The 25,283-nt window shown below is 39.4% G+C and overlaps 2 protein-coding genes across 2 annotated transcripts; one reads left to right on the top strand and one right to left on the bottom strand.

Moving 5' to 3' along the window:
- Nucleotides 1-4,869: 4,869 nt before the first annotated feature.
- Nucleotides 4,870-23,844, bottom strand: vps28 (VPS28 subunit of ESCRT-I). Its single transcript, XM_080443311.1, has 10 exons — nucleotides 23,777-23,844; nucleotides 21,913-22,003; nucleotides 18,794-18,822; nucleotides 16,676-16,713; nucleotides 16,479-16,568; nucleotides 15,921-16,026; nucleotides 15,364-15,465; nucleotides 9,301-9,354; nucleotides 8,790-8,881; nucleotides 4,870-6,614 (listed from the first exon to the last, which is right to left on the bottom strand). The coding sequence occupies exons 2-10, from the start codon at nucleotides 21,950-21,952 to the stop codon at nucleotides 6,494-6,496; spliced, it is 672 nt and encodes a 223-aa protein (XP_080299437.1). The 5' UTR covers nucleotides 21,953-22,003; nucleotides 23,777-23,844; the 3' UTR covers nucleotides 4,870-6,493.
- LOC308095772 (flap endonuclease 1-like) lies at nucleotides 9,899-11,116 on the top strand (the record flags this gene model as incomplete). Its single annotated transcript, XM_080442818.1, has 1 exon — nucleotides 9,899-11,116. The coding sequence occupies exon 1, from the start codon at nucleotides 9,950-9,952 to the stop codon at nucleotides 11,114-11,116; it is 1,167 nt and encodes a 388-aa protein (XP_080298944.1). The 5' UTR covers nucleotides 9,899-9,949.
- Nucleotides 23,845-25,283: the final 1,439 nt, after the last annotated feature.

Genomic DNA, 25,283 nt, shown 5'->3' with positions numbered 1-25,283 from the left:
CAGGAAGGACATTGAAATAATCCAGCTTCTGAATAAGATTGAAGATGAGAAGTCTTCTTCCTTTTTACAAAAGAAGATCAAAGAGCAGCAGGTATTTTCTTTTCCTTAAATCATTAATAACAAGAAAAATGTGCTCCTTGGAGTACAGATCTCTGCCAGGGCAGGTAGGTTATTGTGGGCCAGCAAAGTTTCACTGCAATCGGATGCTGTGTTCATGGTTTTAGGCATTTTGTTCAAAACGGGTCACTCCTGCAAACTTTAGAAGCCAATCTTAGCCAATCAGAATGGAAATTATGAAAAATCGGACAGATCCGTCTTGATCACATGACTATAGAGGTAATGTGTACCGATTTGCGTTTTGATGTGTAGGAGTAATATGATTTTGGGGCAGAGGGTTTTACCTGGCCTCCAAAGAGTGTGCGTGCAAAGTTTCATGGCGATCGGTCCAACGGTGCCGGAGATTAGCTGCTCACAGACGGGCGTGTACAAATGGCGTGACAGACAGTGTACAAATGGAACCAAATGGACGTTACGGGTCCATATGGTTCTATTTGTACACTTTGATTTAATTATCACTGAGGTACAGTGTAGATTGGGGTCCCAGAGATTTAAATACATTGTATCAAATGGGGGTCCATGGCCTAATGTATGTCCAACTGGGGGTCCTTGAATAATATTTGAAGTAAATGATGATTATCACACGTTAACCTATAATATCATTGATTTGAAAGGCTCGTATTAAAGAACTGGAGGAAGAGATGGAGGTCAAGGAGAAGCAGAGAGATGACCTCTACAGGGAGCAGGAGGAGGCTGGTGGAGCCACCGCTGTTCAGACGGACAACAAGCAGGTAGAATAGAATACATGTGTAGGATTCTGGAGAAAACACTTGTTCCATGAACCAATCAGAAAACAAAACTCACTGTCCTATAGTGATGAATTGGGGAGGGGAAATGACAGAGCTGAAATATCTGATGATTTGGGGTAAAAAAGTGATGCATTGGGAGTGGGAAGGAGCTTAAAATAACACCGAAACAATGGCTGGAACGGGAGCGAAACTATGTTCCCCGGGTTCTATGTTCCCCTACCTAACCCTAACGCTAACCCTAAACCTAACGCTAACCCTAACGCCAACGCCAACGCCAACGCCAACCCTAACCCTAACCTAAACCTAAACCTAAACCTAAACCTAAACCTAAACCTATAACCCTAAACCTAAACCTAAACCTAAACCTATAACCCTAAACTAAACTGTATGGCAGGGGTCTTCAACAGGGGGTCCGGGACGCGGGACCCCTAGGGGGTCCTCAGAGTTACTACAGGGGGTCCATCCCTTTTCTGAGGACGCAGCGCGAGGCGTTGTGAGCTTGTAGATCTGCTATTTTTGGCAAAGAGGTATAGGTGTAGAGGGGAAAAAGAGCAGACCAAGTAAACAAAAAAGGTTTAATCTTAAACACAATTTTATACAATATAGAGGGGGTCCCTGCTTCATCTCTCTCTCAGCTAGGGGGTACTTGGCCTGAAAACGTTGAAGACCCCTGCCCTAAGGTAAGCGGGGAACATAGAGCCCGGGGAACATGGGGAGCATGGCCACGCTGGAACAGCAAGCTCAGTGGCATAGTGAGTTAAGGTCCTTACACACCGGGGGCGATTTTTTTCACGCGAATAATGCGTTAAAAAAAAACTAACTTATAAAGTCAATGCAAGCTTCCACATCAGTTTCGCGGAGCAAAAAAGCGTCTTTTATTTATTCGGATTGAGTCCAAATTTTGCGTATATTCGCATAATCGCCGGTGTGTAATGACCTTTAGAGTGCTTGGTCTGCAACCCTAACCTCATGGGGTTTGAATATTGCTGTGGGTGTGCCTTTTGTTCCTCAATCCAAAGCACGTCCTTACAAATGGCTGTTTTTGATTACTGTGAGTTTAGGTTTAGGCACAATTTTTTGTGAGGTTATGGTTAGTGTTTGGGTTATGGATAGGCACAGTTTTGTCAACATGTGATGTCGCGCTGGCCACCCATCATGTCGAACGTTGACATTTTAGGGCTACTGTAAAAAGTGGCCCAGACTGCTGGCGTAGCTGTCCGGGCACCTAGGCTACAATGTAGCATGTCAGCGCGTCTTTGCTGCGTGTCACTTCCCATCTCTCTCTCCCTGTGTCCTGTCTATCTACTTCACCATCAATAAAGGCATAGAAAGCCAAAAAAAAAATTTAAATAAATAAAGCTGCAAAACTTGACATGTTGGGAGTGAGAAGGGTTGCAATGAAGGTTTTTGGTGTAAGTGAACCATTCAATAACTACATCTACATTTGTTTTACTTTTATTCTCAGGGTGTACAAATGGCCTCTCCCCCCAGCAGTCTCACTCTCACCTCCCTGTGTCCGTGTGGTCTGGGTATGTCCACCACTCCAGGTGGACACTGCAACACCTGTATCAAGGTTAAAGAATCAAATCAGCAGAAAACACCTTCCAACTCAAACCAAGAACCTACTAAAACTGATGAAGAAAAAACTGCCAACAAAAACCAAGAACGAGAATCTTGTTAATAAAGGATTCAATCAATCAATTTGAAGTCTTTCTATTGTATATACTCTAAGACTATATTCAACATGAATATAATGCTACTATACTATCGGATTCTGTCGGATTCCTCAATGTGTGGTAGTTTCACTACCACACATTCGACTCGATGTAAACAGGATGTAAACAAGGTAATAAAATGGTGTTCAGACACAGACAGGATTAAAACACATATGTATTGGAAAATACGGACTAATACAGTTCATACAGGTTCCTAAAGTCGAGTTAACACCCTTGGCTACAGGGTCAGCACTTTTTAGTTTTTTTTGTATGGAGAAGTACGGGCTTTGTGACTATTAGGGGAATAGAGACTAAGACTATCAGATGGATACGAGGTGAATGATCCAGGCCTATAGCCATGGTCCATAGAGCCCCGAAGTCTGACATCACTGCTGCTAGAGGGCGCTATCCCCTTGTTTGTGCCAAATCTGGGTTGGACGTGATCAATGGAGCTAACTCTGGTGTTGTGATTGTGGACTTCATTTACATTTTTGAAGTAGTTTGACAGGTACATGGGTGTCTTAACGTTGTGGTGTATCTTTTTGTAGACCAGGCCCATTGCAAGTTGCTGTACTCTGTCCTCAACCCTGAGCCATCCAACCCTAGCAAAATGAGCAGGGGTTAGATGAGTTGTAGGTGCAGTAAGGCCAAGAAGTAGCCTTACCAGTTTGTTTTGGGATGTCTGGAGCCTTGTTTGTAAGGCCTTTGTGGTGTTGTGGTACATACACATACAACTCAGAGACCAAAAAACAGAGCACTGCCCGGGACATTGACAATTTGTACTTTTTATACAATACATTTTTGCCTTGAAGCGAGCCCACATTGCTCTTCAGGAACAATATTTTTCTAGTTACATAATATTGCTGTAGAAGCTGTACAGCCAACAACATGAAGTATGTTTATGTATTGTGCAATGTCCCGTTATCACCACAAGGCGGCAGCAAAAGCCTATATTTTGCTTATATATTGAAAATTGGGCTTTGTGGGGAAAATAATTTGTTATGATGTATAGAAGTCTGTGGTGATGAATTTGACTTAAAAACGTGTAAAAATAATAATAATAATACATTTAAAAGTACATACAGAGAACGTACAAGAACAAGTATTTTGATCAGTGTCATATCTACCTACAGTAGGCAGTAAAGAAATTCTGGCCTATATAGACTACCTTATTGCTATGAAATGTTTTAGCAGTTAATGTCTTTAGAGGTTACAGATGTCCTTGAAATATATTTTGTAATGTCATTATATTTACTTGTAAAGAAACTGAGTTTTCACTTTAAATTTTGAGTGAAATACCATTACTTGTGAATTTCTGTAAATGTTTCTAAATTGGATTCATTGCACCCTAAGCACTCTTCCTTTTTCACTTTCTACTTAATACTGCTGTGTGTGTGTGCAACCAGCTAATCAGATTCCTTACACTTAAGTATAGCGTTATGTAGACTGCCATAAAGCATTTAAAAACATGTTGAGCTATCAAAATGTTAAACTGTTAAAATAAGGGGGTGGCCATAGCATAGTGCAGGGGTTCCCAAACTTTTCAGGTCGCGACCCCCCAAAATAATCATATATTTGAACTGGGGAACCCCCACCCTGACAAGCACTTGGAATTGTAGGAGTTGTGGCATTACGTTTGACAGATAAACGGTTCCACAGATAAATATTGTGAAAATAGCCGATCTACAAGTTCACAATCAATATTTGCCTCTTTCTTACGGATAAATAAATGTGCAGATACCCTGCCTGTATACACTTTTACTGTATGTTGGTTTGTTTACTGTTAATTGAGAAAACAATGTTGCACATTAAGGGATAGTTCACCCAAAAGTTTAGTTTTTGTCGCATTCCTAAGCCAATAATTTGATGACCGGCGGACCAGTAGGCAGCGGTTCAGGCAGGACTCTTTGTGTCTCCTACCGGCACCGCTGCCGGTCATCAAATTATTGTCTTAGGAATAAGACAAATACAAAAAAATATCCATGAATTCAAGTCTCCATGGGGTGACTAATCCATAGGAAAAAATGTCATTTTGGGGGTGAACTATCCCTGTAAGCTAATCATCTGGGGACCCCACAAAAAAATAATGCCCAGTTTTGGAACCACTGGCATATAGTGGGCAGAGGGGCCGTCTGGAAATCAGGTCACCGGCAGTGCTACTGCCATCTCTAGACTAGACATATCTCAAGACAACACCAGATCTGTAAAAGATATTATGCTACAATTCCAGAGTTCAGACTCATGGATCAAAGATTATTGTATGATATAAAAAAATCTTTTGTGGACAAACTTTTTATTACTCAGAGATAATACAAATTACATTAGAGGCAAAGCATCTTTTGTTGACATTTTTATTTATATATTTCTAAAAAGGTGTTACATGCTTTCTTTTTAATTAAAAGTTGAATTATTTACAGTGATACGTCTTAATAAATACGTTCTCCTAAACCTTAATCTATGCACCATCGTGCGACCGCTTCCCCTTGCCAACAAGCACAGATCTTCAATCTTTCATAACGATAGCAATAACAGTGGCCCTGTGCATTGAGTTGTTAAAGACATTTGAGAACAATGAAGGTTTCCTAGAATCTCATTCTCCAGCCAAAGCTCTCAACCACTGTGGTGACCTTGTTATGTCACTGCATACAAAATGCCAAGCAATTAACCAGCCTATGGTTTTATTTAAGGACATTAACGTGCTCTACGCTACGGTACGGTACGTACACGTGACGTAGCGTGAAGATCAGTTTGTTGGTAAGCAGCACAGTGGCACTACAGAGTATAAATTATGCTTATGCTACGTCGCTGTTTTAGGCGAGCGATATATCGTCGTGCGACGGAATAGAAACCAGAAACCAGGCTGAACTAACTGGTGAGGACTGAAAACATACTGGAGTGGGCCGGCAGATTGCTTCCACCTCTCTTTGTCCTCACTTCCTGTATCTAAAGAAGAATCTGAGATAAAGAATGTTACCGAAACAGTGCTAGAGACAGAAAATATACACGAAACAAAAGTAGAAACAAAAGTAGAAACGTTAAACCATTAACCTCACCGACGCCTCAGTGCGAGCATTCGTTCAAAAAAGTGCACCCTGGCTATCTTTAAAACCACCCGTCAAAAGATTGATCCTTTCTAAGCCTCTGTTAATATAATACACTGACGATTACTAACATGAAAATAATAATATGTTGGTCTGACTTAGAAACTCTACCCCCGCATACTTCTGTGATTCTTTAGCTGTGGGTAAAGATTTTGAAATAACAAACAAAAAAAAACTCCTTTTCTGAGAGTTACTTTGATTCATATAAAACACTCACATAAACCAAGTTCTTCAGGTGGTGTTCTGATACTAATGGTCTATTACAAAACAGACCTCTCCCCTCTGATTACTTAACAACACGCCCCAACAGTAAACAAAGTTGATCAAAGAGCGGGCGACGCAAAAGGTGCGAGAGGGAGGAAGGAGCTGGTTCGACTAGGAGGCTGCGTGAAGGAGAGGACAGATGGTCTGGAGCGGAGTGATCGACGCAGAAGAAACGGAAACAGTGGCTCAGAATGGTGCTCTTTGCTTTTCATTTAAGATGGTGTAGAACACCTGCATGGCCCATAGAGACAGAAGGAGGGACTGACACCACCACACACAAAGAAATAAAATGAAAAAAAGGAAGGTGTTCCCATTTCTTGAAACACACTGTAAAGTCCCTGAGTGTTAATTTAAATGCAGACGGCGTACAAATGGGAAACCAAATGGATCCTTAACGGGGTCCATTTGGTTTTTCCATTTGTACACTTCTCTGCGTTTGAAATGAACACTGAGGTCTGCAAAGGCCTTTGTCAGACGTCAGAAAGGCAAAGAGTCAGATGGACAGATGCATGGAAGGAAGAAGGGGGGGGGGGGGGTAGGACCAGGTTTAGGAGGAGTGGAGGAAGCGGTTGAAGGCGTTGTAGGCAGACTCCAGGTCGAACAGCATCTGTCTCACTTGGGAGTCGTCCAGCTCCTCGGAGGCCGACATGCTGTTGAGTGTAGTCAACCTGCCAGAGGACACAAAGGACCAGTGTTGATTTTGACAGCAAATTTTGATTTAGTTTTAGTCATAGTCTTTTGAAAAGAAATCCCTTTCGTTTTAGTCATATTTTAGTCATCTGAAAGGTTTTAGTTTTTGTCTAGTTTTAGTCGACTAAATATCATAAAATTATAGTCGCTTAATCTACAGTTGATTTAGTCGACTAAAACGTATTTTGGTGGTGCCTTGATGGCGTCGTAATGGCTGATTTTACACGTGTTTGCTCGCTGAAAATAGCCGATCTACAAGCTCACAACGCATCGCGCTGCGACGCGTTGTGAGCTTGTAGATCTGCTATTTTCAGAGCGCAACACCCGAGTGCAACGAAACTTGTCGTAGTTCTACTGGATCTCTTCTTCCACTCGTCCCTTCCTAACATTTTAGTCTAGTTTTTATTTGTTGACGAAATTGTCAATATATTTAGTCTTAGTTTTAGTCATCGTAGCTTAGCTTTTATTTCGTTTTTATTTCGTTTTCGTCAGTGAAAAATTTTAGTTAGTTTTAGTCGACGAAATCAACACTTGTTACCACTCAAACCCTTCACTCTGTCCTAGAGTTCTCAAATTCTGCCCAAACCCGACCCGACGTTTTCGGGCCGGGCAGGAACCAAAATCTATCCTAATTAGTCGGGCCGGGCCGAGCGTCGGGTTCCGTGAAGAAAAAAAACGAAAAAAAAAAAAATCTATTGCAGGATGGATGCAGCTCAAAGTGAACTTTACTCAGATATCTAGTTGTCGCCGTCAGACCTTCCTAGCCCGTGTTATTAAAGAAAAACGGGCGACAATGGCCAAAACTCAATCGAAAATGGGCAATCGAAAATCGGCGAAAGTGGCAGTTTTTTGGGCCATTATCTCTGGAACGGAAGGTCCAATCTGTTCAGTTCCAAATTTGGGGCTGCCCCCCCGTGGGGGTCTCAACCTGTTCTGAGCTCTGAACTAAGTATATCACGCCCTTAACGCCCACTTTCCTCACAAACCCTAACTCCACTTCAAAGGTTTTCTTAAATTTGATGGACTTCAGAAATTATTTTAAAAAAATGCTTTTGATACATCCAATACATATCTTTTTCCTTTTTAATTTTTTTCCCCATGGACCTCTTGTAATTATGCTATTGACTATTAATAAATTGTGCCATTGACTATTAATCAATTATGCTATAGAGACTATTGATTATCTCACCATACATGGGCAACTGGCGGCCCGGGGGCCACATGCGGCCCACACCTTCCCTTAATGCGGCCCGCAAGTGAATCGGAATACTGATATATTATTGATTTCAGCTGTTACGATTCCAAAACATGCAAACATGACCCGCTTTAATTACTTCAGTCTATATTAGTAGCTTAATGACTAGTATTAAAATTCTATTGTCTTTTTTATGTCCAATGTATTTGTATAGGCTGCCTGTCATTACACTTAAGACAGGCAGCCTCTGTCGATAGCTTTAAAGCACAGCTCAAGACCTATTACTTCACTCTTGCTTTTAGCTGATTCTTTGGTTGATTTTTAATTCCTCACTGTATTCCCTATTTTAATGTTGTTTTATGCCTTTGCTTTTGCCTTTGCTTTTATTTTATTTTATTTTATTTTTGTTTGCTTTATTGTTAAATCGGTTCTAACTGTAATTGTATTCTTGCTCTGTAAAGCACTTTGAGCTGCATTTCATGTCATGAAAGGTGCTATACAAATAAAGTTTATTATTATTATTATTATTATTATTTAAGTTCATAAAGTTAACATAAGTATAACTAAATGGGTTTGAAATTAAATAAAAATGTTACTTTTCAGGATTCCAATTCAAAAATAGCAAAAGATATATATCAGGATTCCAATAAAAAAATAGCAAAAAGAAAAAACAGAATTCCAATTCCAAAATAGCCAAAATAGCCAAAATCTACAAGCTCAAAACACGCCGCACTGCGACGCGTTTTGAGCTTGTAGATCGGCTATTTTTGCTATTTTTGTGTGATATAGAATGGCCCGACAGTATATGCAATGTGGCCCTCTGGAATTATAGTGGCCCTCTGGAATTATAGTGGCCCTCTCCATCGTCAAAGTTGCATCACCCCTGGCCCTACACCAAGACAGCAGAATCAGGACATACATGGAAGGACACATACAGTGTGTAAACAGTATGACTCACCAGAGGCTGACTTTGTCCTTGGCCTCAGAGTCTGGAGGCATGTTGCTCATTCTGTTCATGGTCTCCATCAGCTCTCTCAGGTCTGGCTGGATCTGCATGGATGGATGGATGAGGCACACAAAAGAAATCAATGAGTTTGTGAATGAACCATTTATGCTTTTGCTGCCCCAACCCAGTGGAATGCACTCCCCAAATACCCTCAGAGAAGACCCCACCCCCCCACCCTCCAAACCTACAAAACTACTCTCAAAACCCAACTCTTCAATATGGCTTTCCCCAGTTAACTCCACACCCCCCCTTTCCACAGTTGATTTTATTCCTTAGACATAGCCTTTTCCTAGTGTTTTTTATTTATTTAAATAAAGAAGTTTTTTTGTTCTTTTCTCCTCCCCATCCACGTAAAGCGTCTTCGAGTACTTAGAAAAGCGCTCTATAAATTTGAGATATTATTATTAATATGAAGATCTGAAGAGTTCAGGCCTTTAACCTCCCGTCCTGTCTGTTTACATACCTCATCCATGGCCCGGATCTCCAGTCTCAGCTTGTCCATCACAGTGATGAAGAGCTGGAGGGAGAGAGGGAGGGGGGGGGGGGGGGAGAGAGAGAGAGAGAGAGAGAGAGAGAGAGAGAGAGAGAGAGAGAGAGAGAGAGAGAGAGAGAGAGAGAGAGAGAGAGAGAGAGAGAGAGAGAGAGAGAGAGAGAGAGCGAGAGCGAGAGAGAAAAAATAGGGAGAGAGAGACATTCGGGATGATGTGCTTCATTCAATGACTTTTCCCCATTCGCACAGTTTGCCACATTTGTCATTGACAAATACGGCAAAGAGTTCCATTTTTGCTGTCAGAGTATTATGACGAAAGCAGGCGTTTCAACCTAGGCGTGTCATCATATCCTGGCGTCCCTATTTAAGGCATGTCATCATATTGTCAATATACATGCCCAATACACAATATAAAAAAATGTCGTAGCATTTCCCAAAACTTTAACCCATTCAATCCCGGGACGCGTCTGTCATTTTAGATTTCTTTGGCTATTGAAAAATAGCAGATATACAAGCTCAACATATTTTACAAATGTTCACTTTTTTTTCTCCCCTTTCGCCGCGCCGGCGCTACGCTCTTCATAACACTGAGATCTGACGAGTTCACCTTCAGGTCTTCATCATGGGAATTCACGGCCTCGCCAAGCTGATCGCTGACCAGGCGCCCGGCGCCATCAGGGAGCAAGAGATAAAGAGCTACTTTGGGAGGAAGATCGCCATCGACGCCTCCACGTGCATCTATCAGTTCCTGATCGCCGTCCGACAGGACGGCAACGTACTGCAAAGCGAGGACGGAGAGACGACAAACCACCTGATGGGAATGTTCTACCGGACGATCCGCATGCTGGAGTACGGAATCAAACCCGTGTACGTGTTTGACGGCAAGCCTCCGCGGCTCAAGTCTGGCGAGTTGGAGAAGAGAGTGGAGAGGAGGGCCGAGGCTGAGAAGTCGCTCGCTCGGGCGCAAGAAGCCGGGGAGCGGGAGAACATCAACAAGTTCAGCAAGCGACTGGTCAGAGTCACGAAGCGACACAACGAAGAGTGCAAGAAGCTCTTGACCCTGATGGGGGTTCCCTACGTCGAGGCTCCCTGCGAGGCCGAGGCCAGTTGCGCCGCCCTGGTCAAATCGGGGAGGGTCTTCGCCACGGCGACGGAGGACATGGACGGGCTGACGTTTGGTACGAACATCCTGCTGAGACACCTCACCGCCAGCGAGGCGAAGAAGCTACCCGTCCAGGAGTTCCACTTCGGTCGACTTCTACAGGAGATCGGTCTGACCAACGAGCAGTTCATAGACCTGTGCATTCTGCTGGGGTGCGACTACTGTGGGACCATCAGGGGGATCGGTCCAAAGAGAGCCGTAGACCTGATCAAACGGCACGGCTCCATCGAGGGGATCCTGGACAACATCGACCCCGAGAAGCACCCTGCTCCGGAGGCCTGGCTGTACAGGGAGGCCAGGGAGCTGTTCCTGAAGCCCGACGTGGTGGACTGCGCCGCGCTGGAGCTCCGGTGGAGCGGGCCCGACGAGGACGGCCTGGTGCGGTTCATGTGCGACGAGAAACAATTCGGCGAGGACAGGGTTCGTAACGGCTGTCGGAAGATTTTGAAAAGCAGGCGGGGCGGCGCGCAGGGTCGTCTGGACTCGTTCTTCGGCGTCACCGGATCGCTGTCCTCCGGCGTCACCGGATCGCTGTCCTCCAGACGCGAGGAACCCGAGACGAAAGGGTCCGCAAAGAAGAAGCGAAAGACTGGAGCCACGGCAGGAAAATCCAAGAAGGGCAGATAGATAGATGAGCCAAGAGAAAGGTTTAGAAATATATATTACGGTCAAAAGAGTTGGCTCAGTTTGGCTCCTCTGTGCTCTCCTGTTCACGACCACGTCTTTGCTTTGTTTTGTTTCATGTTGTGTAAAAACAGAAAGACCTCTTTTGTTTGTTTCTTTTATTAATTCAATTGAATTAACAAAAAGTTTTATGTAAAACGTTTGTCTCCATTTTCTGCTAAAGAATAAAAGTTGTAAAATTGTTGTAAAAAATAAATATATATATATATATACTGTATTTAAAGATTTGCACAAATTGTCACGATTTTTCAAAAAATAGCAGATAAGCACTCAGTGCCGCGCTATGAGCTTGTAGATCTGCTATTTTTGAATAGCCAAAGAAATCTAAAAATGACACAGATGCGTTCCCGGTCTAAATGGATAAAAAAAAACTAATAACTAGAAAATGTGCTCCTCGGAGCACAAGTCTCCGCCAGCAGACTATAGCAATTATATTATCATAGCAATAACTAATGAGATACAGTAGGGTTCGGCCTTGTTGTGGGATCAATTCAACTCTAGTCCTCTTCTGTGTTACTGTTGTAGATGAGTATGCTTTCTTAGCTTTGGCCTTCTGCGCCTTTGTTTGACCAATGTTACACACATACGCACGAGGGACACACACACGCACGGACGGACGGGTGATTTGGACTAGAAGATACTGTTCCAATCAAGACTGATTGATCCTGTCTTACCTCGCTTCACACCTATTGACACACCTATTTATAGGATTGTATTTCGTCATGCATCCCTCTAGCCAATCAGAGACATTGATGTCAACATATTGACACGTATTAAGACTTCGGCTTTGTTGTAGGATCATTTCAACTCTAGTTCTCTTCTAACTCTAGTTCTCTTCTCTTCTTACCTCGCTTCAAAAACGTAAACGGTTTTTTGAAGTGACACACCTATTTATAGAATTGTATTTCGTCATGCATTCCTCTAGCCAATCAAAGGCATTGGTGTCAACATATTAATACGTATTAAGATTTCGGTCTTGTTGTGGGATCAATTCAACTCTAGTCCTCTTCTGTGTTACTGTTGTAGATGAGTATGCTTTCTTAGCTTTGGCCTTCTGCGCCTTTGCTTGACCAATGTCAGGTGTTCTCAAAGGGACACACACACGCACGGACGGGTGATTTGGACTAGAAGATACTGTTCCAATCAAGACTGATTGATCCTGTCTTACCTCGCTTCAAAAACGTAAACGGCTTATTGAAGTGACACACCTTTTTATTATAGGATTGTATTTCGTCATGCGTCCCTCTAGCCAATCAGAGACATTGATGTCAACATATTGACACGTATTAAGAGTTCGGCTTTGTTGTGGGATCATTTCAACTCTAGTCCTCTTCTACGTTACAATTGTAGATGAGTATGCTTTCTTAGCTTTGGCCTTCTGCGCCTTTGCTTGACCAATGTTAGGTGTTCTCAGAGGGAAACACACACGCACAGACGGGTGACTTGGACTTACTGAAGGTACTGTTCCAATCAAGTCTGATTGATCCTGTTTTACCTCACTTCAAAAAGTAGGGGCTTTTTGAAGTGACACACCTATTTATAGAATTTTATTTCGTCACGCGTCCCTCTAGCCAATCAGAGGCATTGGTGTCAACAAATTGACACGTGTCACATGGAGCTTGCCCAATGTTAGCTTGGCTAACAATGTTTGCTCACACAAAGCGAAAACATATTCTCCACCTTCGGCGGAGACAATAATAACAGTCGTCCATTTGGCAGTGGTTATACTGTAGGATCCACTGTCCTCTCTGTATTCTGAACCACTGAGTGACCACAGGACACCATGCCGTCCACTGGTTCTCAACGGTGGGTTTGGGGACCAACAGGGGTCCAAAACGGGTGTGTTGCTCCAGAGAGAGAGAGTGTACAAATGAACACGGGTACATTTGGTTCCATTTTGCTGTACACTCTCAGAGTTAAATAAACACTTGAGGATTTCACAGGGTAGATTGAGGTTCCAGTATAGTGTAGTTCAGTGTTTAATATGCATTAGGCCACAGACCCCCCCGTTTGATACAGGTTTAGTTTGACCCTGGAACCCTCAATCTACATTCCTCTGTGTTAACTTAAAGGAGAATTCCAGTCATTTTAGATGTTTGCTTTGATGTGTCGCTAATCACTCACCAACAATTTTTCCAGAGAAGCCCCTTCCACTGGCATAATGGCGTGATGCGGATAAACAAGAATCGCCTATTTTAGCAGCTCCAAAGTTGTTTTTTTTTCCACTAATCCTCATTATGCAGTGTACTGACACTCAAACATGCACTGAATGTCCCTTATGAGCTGCCGTTCATGCAGAACGATGTGAAGCTAGTCCTCTGTGTTGCCAGATCTTAGGCATCGGCTTCATGGATTGGACAAACGTCCCATGATGTTTGTGCTGCCGTACCTGTATATATATAAGTGGTCTCACACACAGTAGAACTCCATTCTTTAAACAGAAGACTGAATGAATCCACTGTAAGTTGCTGGGAGTGTGAAAATGATGCGCTGGACCGTTGGCCTCAATGAAGCACCGAATAAGAAATGTCATCATGCAGCTGTTGCTGTGGGAAACAAGCTGTACTCCTTTGGCGGGATTGATGTGTACGTCTTCAACACAGTGGCTTTATGCTGGAGGAAGTTACCTCTGGTGACAAATGAAAGAGGAGGTCGTGAAGTTCGCGGCCGCACAGCTGTGCTTATAGAAGGTATCATCTACCTCTGGGGAGGATCTGAGCACTACTACAATGTGCTTCATGCATTTGAGGTGGACACCCACACGTGGTTCAAGTCGAGGATTTCCGGGGATGTTCCAGAGGTGATAAACCACTCAGCCTGTGTCTTGGGGAAGGTCATGTTTATCTTTGGAGGATTTAACAGTGGACCCACCAATGACCTCTACAAGTTGGACACCACCACAATGGTCTGGTCTTTAGTTAACACCAGAGGAACTCCCCCGCCTGCTTCATCAGAACACACTGCCACCATCATCGGGACAAAGATGTTTGTATTTGGGGGCTTGGGGCACGGAAGGCGAAGGGCTGCCGTCGACAACAACATCAGTGTGTTTGACACAGAGACAGACTGCTGGCTGAGCACGCCCTCTGCACAGCTTCTCCCGGAAGGACGCTACGATCATTCAGCCTTTGCCTACAAAGGAGAGCTGTACGTATTTGGTGGAGTGAACACCGACGCGATCAATGATATGTGGAAATTAAATCCACAGACCTTCTCCTGGAAGAAGATTGAGCCCGGGGGGAGAGGCGTGTATTCATGGATGTATTGGATGTGCTGTTGCATGGTGGGAGATCGTATCATCCTCTATGGAGGATATGGAGAATCTAAAGGCCTGTACATATTAGACTTGAGTCCTAGTCTGAAGACACTATGCAAGCTAGCAGTTATTCAGTACGGTTTGGAGCAGTGGGAACTCCCACATGACATCAGGTGGGAACTGGCAGCCATGAACTACGTAGAGCAAAATAAATAAACAACAACAAATCAACAAGTGAAAATCAACAGACCACGAAAGAAAATAAGGAGGGAAAGGAGGGCGTGGATCTGAGACCCTTCACAAGAAATATTCACCAAAAAAACAAGACGGATGTACTTCTCTCTCTCTCTAGAGTTGCAGGTCCATTTGGACTTCTTGCTGGTCCACAGGCCAATCCGTTGAGAAACAGTGATTTAGTGCTTGGCACGAAATGTACCAAAGCACTCTCCTCTCCATAAATGAAAGGGAACATAAAGTGTTTCCATGTTGGCGCGAGGCCCAGACAAACCTCCTGTCTTTACATTGACATGATGAGACAGACGTACTGACACAATGTCTTTACATTGACATGATGAGACAGACGTACTGACACAATGTCTTTACATTGACATGATGAGACAGACGTACTGACACAATGTCTTTACATTGACATGATGAGACAGACGTACTGACACAATGTCTTTACATTGACATGATGAGACAGACGTACTGACACAATGTCTTTACATTGACATGATGAGACAGACGTACTGACACAATGTCTTTACATTGACATGATGAGACAGACGTACTGACACAATGTCTTTACATTGACATGATGAGACAGACGTACTGACACAATGTCTTTACATTGACAGGATGAGACAGACAGACAGACCTCCTGTCTTTACATTGACATGATGAGACAGACAGACAGACAGACAGACAGACGTACCGACACGATGTCTGCAATGCAGCGGTTCAGGTTGCCCTTGTCGTCCTTGATGGTGATTGGTCGATCCTCCTTGATCCTCTCCATGGCCAGTGGGCAGTCGAGCTATAGGAGACACAGTGTGAGGAGAGAGAGTGATGTTATTGAGCATCATTATGTACTGACGCTTACATTGGATGACTTTCTTAAGGGGGCGCCGATGACCTAGTGGTGGTTAAGGCGCACACCACTATTATGCTCTAATGCATTTTTCAGAAAACTGTTGGGATTTAAAAGACATTTGTAGAATCGGCTTCAGGTCTTAACTCATTCCCTGCCAGACTTATTTCTGGCTGTGTTTGCCCACTGCCAGCGATTTAGTGTTTTTTATAACTTTTTTTTATTTTTTTTCATTATGATCGCAAGTGCAATCGTTTCTAAACACCCAGGCGAGTCGTGCACGCCGCTCAAACAACAAACATCCCGATCGGGGCGGAGTCTCTCTCCTCCAGCCCAGTGATGCATTTTTCATAGGAAATACATTTCTAATCAAACGTCTCTTTTCAGAGTCAGGAACTCACTCTGTACTTCCTGCAGAAGTCGTCGATGGATCCCACGTCAGAGCCCTGGACCTGTTTGAACGCTGCCTTGTACTGAACCAGGAGTCTGGAGCACGCTGCTGTGTACCTGCAACACACACACACACACACACCACACACCACACACCACACACACACACACACACACACACACACACACAAGACTCAATTTAGGCATTTAGCAGACGCTCTTAATCCAGAGCGTTTGCGACACGTTGTGAGCTTGTAGATCGGCTATTTTGAAATAGCCTATGTATAAAATAGGGCTGAAGTGGTTAATGCATGTTTTATAATAATAATAATTTATATCCGCAAAGTAACTAAAGTTTTCAAATAATTGTAGTGGAGTAAAAGTACAATATTTGCCTCTGGGATGTAGTGGAGTAGAAGTAAAAGTATTGAAAATTGGAAATACTCAAGTAAAGTAAAAAAAATACCTCAAAATTGTACTTAAGTACAGTACTTGAGAAAATGTACTTAATTACTTTACAACTCTGACACACACACACACACACACACACACACACACACAGAACTCACTCAGTGGGCGTGACACAGTCCTTGATGTAAGCCTTCTCCAGGGCTTGGAGGGTCTTCACCACAGCAAACAGCTCAGCCATGTTGTCATACCTTAAACAAAGACACACAAAGAGTCACTGAGTTACAAAAGTGTTCATTTTACATCATAATATTCATATTTAGCATGGTCATTATTAGGTAACACATTAGACACTTACTTTTCTCGTTCTCTGGCGTTTTTGTACAATTTCACCTCCTGAAGTGACACAAGCATCATTTTGTGATAAGTAGCAGGTTAACATGACATAATATCAAGTATTCCCTGGCCTCAGCCTACTTACTGGTTGAACTGGTTATGAATTACATTTGCCCCACAGATATTACTGAACAATTAAGGCTTTTTCTAGCGGGCTGTTACTGGCATCAACACTTATGACTGGTCCGTGAAGTAAAGCGTTTCATTGGATTGATAATTGATTCATCAAGAAGCAGAGAAAGCTGTTCATATGAAAAATACATACATATTATTTAGTCAGGCTCAGTTCGGTCACTTTGTTTCATGGATACGGAAATAGGATTCATAAAACAAATACGTGTATGTATCATCAGGCACCGATTGAAATAATTAACGTTGTTTCATTTACAATTTAGCAGACAGTCTTTACCCAGACTAGAGCGACTGAAAGTAAGCAAGGTAAACACATACATCAAACACAGAGAGACAGTGTAGTGCCTCAGTAAACTAGGATCACAGGTAAACCAGGGGTAGGCAACCTTGGGGGGAGGGTGATCACTGGCACACTGGCATAAGTGTGAGAGAGAGGATCAGTGTTACCAGATGGGAAATGTTCAACTATCGTACCGAAGGCTTAAAATTATCGTATTTGAAAGAAAACCATCGTACACAGCCAAAAAAGATAAATCACAGGTGTAAATATGTAATAAATAAATAGCGTATTTATTGTAATAAACAGGGGTTTATCTAGGGTCAGATTTACTAATTTACTGACTTATTTTGAAACGCTAAACCGGATCCTGAAGTAGCAGCCACTGGGAATTTAGTAAATTCACACACTTTTTTTGTGATATGGTGAAATTATCGTACATTTGGGCATTTCTGGAATTATTGATCGTACAGGCGGTAAGATTATAGTACAAATACGATAATTATCGTACATCTGGCAACACTGGAGAGGATTTTTATTTAAGACCTGGAACTGTGTCATTTTTAGATTTGAGCTAAAAAGCATTATTTTACACTTAGGCTATTCAAAAATAGCAGATATACAAGCTCATAGAGCTTGTATATCTGCTATTTTTGAAAAATCTGCTATTTTTGAAAAATCGTGAAAATGTGTGCAAATCTTTGAATATATATATTTTTAAAGCGAACATTTTTAACTAAAATCTTTGCTTCTGGGGGGGGGGGGTCCCTGGAACAAAATATTTTGTGGAGGGTCCGCGGCCAAATACATATAGTTTTGGGGGTCATTGACATGAAAAAGATTGAGCACCGCTGACATAGAAACCTACGTTTTTCAGAATACTGTTGAGATTTAGGAGACATGTAGAATCGGCTTCAGGTCTCAATGGGTTAAGATTATTCTAAAACTCTGAACTCTTGACTAGAGAGGGGAGTATGGGAGATACAGTAGGTGGGGTTATTGGCTCCAAAAATCTAATGGTCATTACATCCTGATGATCAGTGAAAGAAAATGTTTCTAAAGAAGAAGAAAGGTTATGTATAATTATGGACAATCAAAATCAGTTGGAAATATTTTGTCGGTATGTGGCGTTAGACTAAAATTAATAAAACATGGCACTTCATGTCAAAAAGGGCCGGCAATGGCTCAGGGGGTAGAGTGGGCGGTAGAGCTGCCGGATGGAAGCCGCGAGGTTTCCAGTTCGATCCCGGGCTTCCCCCAGAAGAGTTGGTGTGGAAGTGTCCTTGAGCAAGACGCTGAACCCCTAATTGCTCCCGATGAGCAGGTTGGTGCCTTGCATGGTTTCCTCCGCCATCGGTGTGTGAATGTGTGTGTGAATGTGTGTGTGAATGTGTGTATGAATGTGTGTGTGAATGGGTGAATGTAATGCACGATCTCTGTAAAGCGCTTTGGATAAAAGCGCTATATCAGCACCATTTACCATTTTTACCAAAAAGGTTGCCAACCCCTGATCTAAACAATATACTATCAAAATAATAATCTGTACATTGAAACCATAGGATACCAGGTAAACAATGGTTTAAATAACATGCTGTCCGAATTACATTATAACCAACGAGCTTAAGTAACAAAAACATGAACACATATAACCAGGGTGAGTCTTTTTTTTACCTCATACAACTCTGGCTTGTTGGCCGGGGCTGTGGAAAAAGCAGGGATATAAAATGAGGGACATTAATTTACCTCAACATGTTTATAAACCATATAGAATGCAGTGATATTTAAGTATTGAAATCATATGATTTACAGTGATATTTAAGTATTTAATTCATATGATATGCAGTGATATTTAAGTATTTATATCATATAGAATGCAGTGATATTTAAGTGTTTAAATCATATGATATGCAGTGATATTTAAGTATTTAAATCATATGACATGCAGTGATATTTAAGTATTTATATCATATAGAATGCAGTGATATTTAAGTGTTTAAATCATATGACATGCAGTGATATTTAAGTATTTAAATCATATGACATGCAGTGATATTTAAGTATTTAAATCATATGACATGCAGTGATATTTAAGTATTTAATTCATATGATATGCAGTGATATTTAAGTATTTAATTCATATGATATGCAGTGATATTTAATTATTTAAATCATATGACATGCAGTGATATTTAAGTATTTAAATCATATGACATGCAGTGATATTTAAGTATTTAAATCATATGACATGCAGTGATATTTAAGTATTTAATTCATATGATATGCAGTGATATTTAAGTATGCAATTCATATGATATGCAGTGATATTTAATTATTTAAATCATATGACATGCAGTGATATTTAAGTATTTAAATCATATGACATGCAGTGATATTTAAGTATTTAAATCATATGACATGCAGTGATATTTAAGTATTTAAATCATATAGAATGCAGTGATATTTAAGTATTGAAATCATATGATTTACAGTGATATTTAAGTGTTTAAATCATATGATATGCAGTGATATTTAAGTGTTTAAATCATATGATATGCAGTGATATTTAAGTATTGAAATCATATGATTTACAGTGATATTTAAGTGTTTAATTCATATGATATGCAGTGATATTTAAGTGTTTAAATCATATGATATGCAGTGATATTTAAGTATTTAAATCATATGATATGCAGTGATATTTAAGTATTTAAATCATATGATATGCAGTGATATTTAAGTATTTAAATCATATGACATGCAGTGATATTTAAGTATTTAAATCATATGACATGCAGTGATATTTAAGTATTTAAATCATATGACATGCAGTGATATTTAAGTATTTAAATCATATGACATGCAGTGATATTAAAGTATTGAAATCATATGATATGCAGTGATATTTAAGTATGTAATTCATATGATATGCAGTGATATTTAAGTATTTAAATCATATGATATGCAGTGATATTTAAGTATTTAAATCATATGATATGCAGTGATATTTAAGTATTTAAATCATATGATATGCAGTGATATTTAAGTATTTAAATCATATGACATGCAGTGATATTTAAGTATTTATATCATATAGAATGCAGTGATATTTAAGTGTTTAAATCATATGACATGCAGTGATATTTAAGTATTTAAATCATATGACATGCAGTGATATTTAAGTATTTAAATCATATGACATGCAGTGATATTTAAGTATTTAATTCATATGATATGCAGTGATATTTAAGTATTTAATTCATATGATATGCAGTGATATTTAATTATTTAAATCATATGACATGCAGTGATATTTAAGTATTTAAATCATATGACATGCAGTGATATTTAAGTATTTAAATCATATGACATGCAGTGATATTTAAGTATTTAATTCATATGATATGCAGTGATATTTAAGTGTTTAAATCATATGATATGCAGTGATATTTAAGTATTTAAATCATATGATATGCAGTGATATTTAAGTATTTAAATCATATGACATGCAGTGATATTTAAGTATTTATATCATATAGAATGCAGTGATATTTAAGTGTTTAAATCATATGACATGCAGTGATATTTAAGTATTTAAATCATATGACATGCAGTGATATTTAAGTATTTAAATCATATGACATGCAGTGATATTTAAGTATTTAATTCATATGATATGCAGTGATATTTAAGTATTTAATTCATATGATATGCAGTGATATTTAATTATTTAAATCATATGACATGCAGTGATATTTAAGTATTTAAATCATATGACATGCAGTGATATTTAAGTATTTAAATCATATGACATGCAGTGATATTTAAGTATTTAATTCATATGATATGCAGTGATATTTAAGTATGCAATTCATATGATATGCAGTGATATTTAATTATTTAAATCATATGACATGCAGTGATATTTAAGTATTTAAATCATATGACATGCAGTGATATTTAAGTATTTAAATCATATGACATGCAGTGATATTTAAGTATTTAAATCATATAGAATGCAGTGATATTTAAGTATTGAAATCATATGATTTACAGTGATATTTAAGTGTTTAAATCATATGATATGCAGTGATATTTAAGTGTTTAAATCATATGATATGCAGTGATATTTAAGTATTGAAATCATATGATTTACAGTGATATTTAAGTGTTTAATTCATATGATATGCAGTGATATTTAAGTGTTTAAATCATATGATATGCAGTGATATTTAAGTATTTAAATCATATGATATGCAGTGATATTTAAGTATTTAAATCATATGATATGCAGTGATATTTAAGTATTTAAATCATATGACATGCAGTGATATTTAAGTATTTAAATCATATGATATGCAGTGATATTTAAGTATTTAAATCATATGATATGCAGTGATATTTAAGTATTTAAATCATATGACATGCAGTGATATTTAAGTATTTAAATCATATGACATGCAGTGATATTTAAGTATTTAAATCATATGACATGCAGTGATATTAAAGTATTGAAATCATATGATATGCAGTGATATTTAAGTATGTAATTCATATGATATGCAGTGATATTTAAGTATTTAAATCATATGATATGCAGTGATATTTAAGTATTTAAATCATATGATATGCAGTGATATTTAAGTATTTAAATCATATGATATGCAGTGATATTTAAGTATTTAAATCATATGATATGCAGTGATATTTAAGTATTTAAATCATATAGAATGCAGTGATATTTAAGTATTTAAATCATATAGAATGCAGTGATATCTAAGTATCTACTGTACCTCCTCCTATGCCTCCGGTCACTGGTATTCCATGGAACATGGCGGCTGACGCTGTATCGCTGTAGTTGATGTGAGGAATATTCAGGTTTAACTAAAGTAATGTTACAGAAAGAGAGACATTAGTTAACTTAGAAAGTATCGAAAAGAGGCAATTATTAATGTTAATTTAATTTGCAAAGGAGTTTTTGTGAAGGAAATCTTGTAAGATTTTGGTATTAAATAAATGCATAAGTCCTGATATTTGCCTTTCTTCAAGTTACAGATATTGTAATATGTATGTCTTGCAATACATTGATTATCGCAGATATCGTGTATCGGCATCGTGATAGCGCCGTTTTCAAGGGCCAAATATCATCACAGGTAGGGCTGTCACCATTACAGATTTAAGTTGACGATTAATTGTCACTCAAATAATTGCGCTTAACTAATTCAATTGTGTGTTTGGCCATTGAACGTTGGAACATTATGAAGCCTTTTAGGTCTTTTAGGCCTCATAATCAAAAATTGCACAGGGCAGATATGACAAATAACTGAACAATGCAAAGAAAGTATTGACATATTAAATAATGTTATCCATGTAAAAATAGCAGAAATAGCTGATCTACAAGCTTACAATGCGTCACAAAGTGATATGTTGTAAACTTGTAGATCTGCTATTTCTGCTTTTTTAATATATTTGAGAATGTGTGACAACATTTCAACAAGGAAACGATTAGGGCTAAAGCGGGCTAAAGTATGTTTTATAATATAATAATTTGCAAACTGTGCAAAGTAACTAGTAACTAAAGTTTACAAATAATTGTAGTGGAGTAAAAGTACAATATTTGCCACTGAGATGTAGTGAGTAGAAGTAAAAAGGTACAGAAACCTGGAAATACTCCAGTAAAGTAAAAACAACCTAAACATTTTACTTAAGTACAGTACTTGAGTAAATGTAAATGTTACTTTTCCACCACTGGACAAAACAGTCATATTCAATCTAGTCGTGGTGTCATGTTCTCTCTAAACTGTCTAAACTTAAGACAATTCAACATATGCTGTATATGTCTGTCAGACAGACAGACAGACAGACAAACACAGAGACAGACTGACAGACAGACAGACAGACAGACAGACAGACAGACAGACAGACAGACAGACAGACAGACAGACAGACAGACAGACAGACAGACAGACAGAGACAGACAGACAGACAGACAGACAGACAGACAGACAGACAGACAGACAGACAGAAACACAGACAGACAGACAAACACAGAGACAGACAGACACAGACAGACAGACAAACACAGAGACAGACAGACAGACAGACAGAAACACAGACAGACAGACAGAAACACAGACAGACAGACAGACAGACAAACACAGAGACAGACAGACAGACAGACAGACAGACAAACACAGAGACAGACAGACAGACAGACAGACAGACAGACAGACAGAAACACAGACAGACAGACAAACACAGAGATAGACAGACAGACAGACAGACAGACAGACAGACAGACAGACAGACAGACAGACAGACAGACAGACACAAACACAGACAGACAGACAGACAGACAGACAAACACAGAGACAGACAGACAGACAGACAGAGTATTATCAACAATTGGATGTTGATGTATATGTATTATTGCTCATTGGATGTTGTTGTGCTAAGTCCAGCTAGCAGCTACTTTAGCATAATGCTAGCTCGCTAGCATCTCCTGTGGACTCTATATTATGAGTGTAACAAACACACACCATGTGTGTGTGTGTGTCATTATTACACACATGAACGCTACGTTACACGCTACACATTAACAGGACTTTAGGGTTTATGTGAGTTATTATATCATTATTATATCATTATTTCACTGACCTGAACCCTGAAGCTTCTGTTCTGTTTGGACCAACAAGTGAACAATGTAAACACACCCCACACCACTGTTGCCACATTCAGAGAGAGAAATGAGCAACCAGGGTCTAAAACAAGCCCAAAAGAAACGACTATCATAGGCCACATGAGCACTTTAAACTGTAAATCGGCTATTTGAAAATAGCAGAGCTTCAAGCTCTTGTGAGCTTATAGGTCTGCTATTTTCAAAAGAAATCTTGAAATATTAGAAATAAAATGTAACGTAATAAAAAAAATTAACATTCGAACAACCCAAATCTGGCACAAAACATTTTCAGATGGGGGTTATAGGGCCGTTAGGGGACAAATACTGTACATATTAATTTGGGGGTCCATCGTGACATGAACATATTTGAGAACCACTGGTTTAAATAATAATTAGCCCAAATAAGCCCAAAAAAAACAACTACCAATATTTACAAGCCAAAAAAGCCCAAAGTCGCTTATAATAAGCGGACATGGCAACGCTACCAAAAAGCGACCTGGCTGACGTCAGCAGTGCAGTTGTCCAGAACGTGCCCGATTAAAACAAAAACGAATGATTTAATGGTTTTCCGACGAATGAAACACTCCCTCGACGTGAAATACTGACTGTGTGTAATTTATATTAATTTACACATCGGAGAATTATTTTCCTTCACAATATAAATGTGATGAAATGAAATCCAGGCGGAGTGAAGGAGCCACACGATCAGGACGACGTCACATCGACATCTGTGACCTATTGAATTATGTGACAGCAGAGGTAGCTGTTTCTTCACTTTGAAAAGCGCAACATTGGAGGAGCCCCCAAAAAATGAAAGTTTATTAAAGCAGTGGTTCTCAACCTTCAGGCCGCGACCCCCCAAAATAATTCTTGACCATCAGGTCAAAATTCGTGTCAGATCCTGTGTCTAGGTGAGACATGACCTTTGACACTAACTACATGTCTCAATAGAAGAGCAGGGAGACAATATACAACCACCCCAATGATATAAGTTATATTGTATTAACATACTCTACCATACAGATTGTATAAGTTATATTGTATTAACATACTCTACCATACATATTGTATAAGTATATTGTATTAACATACTCTACCATACTGATTGTATAAGTTATATTGTATTAACATACTCTACCATACAGATTGTATAAGTTATATTGTATTAACATACTCTACCATACAGATTGTATAAGTTATATTGTATTAACATACTCTACCATACAGATTGTATAAGTTATATTGTATTAACATACTCTATCATACAGATTGTATAAGTTATATTGTATTAACATACTCTACCATACAGATTGTATAAGTTATATTGTATTAACATACTCTATCATACAGATTGTATAAGTTATATTGTATTAACATACTCTACCATACAGATTGTATAAGTTATATTGTATTAACATACTCTACCGTACAGATTGTATAAGTTATATTGTATTAACATACTCTACCGTACAGATTGTATAAGTT

This window comes from Gymnoscopelus braueri (assembly GCF_963280865.1).
Source record: "Gymnoscopelus braueri genome assembly, chromosome: 11".
Lineage (NCBI taxonomy): Eukaryota > Metazoa > Chordata > Actinopteri > Myctophiformes > Myctophidae > Gymnoscopelus > Gymnoscopelus braueri.
This window is presented reverse-complemented; position numbering and strand designations above follow the sequence as displayed.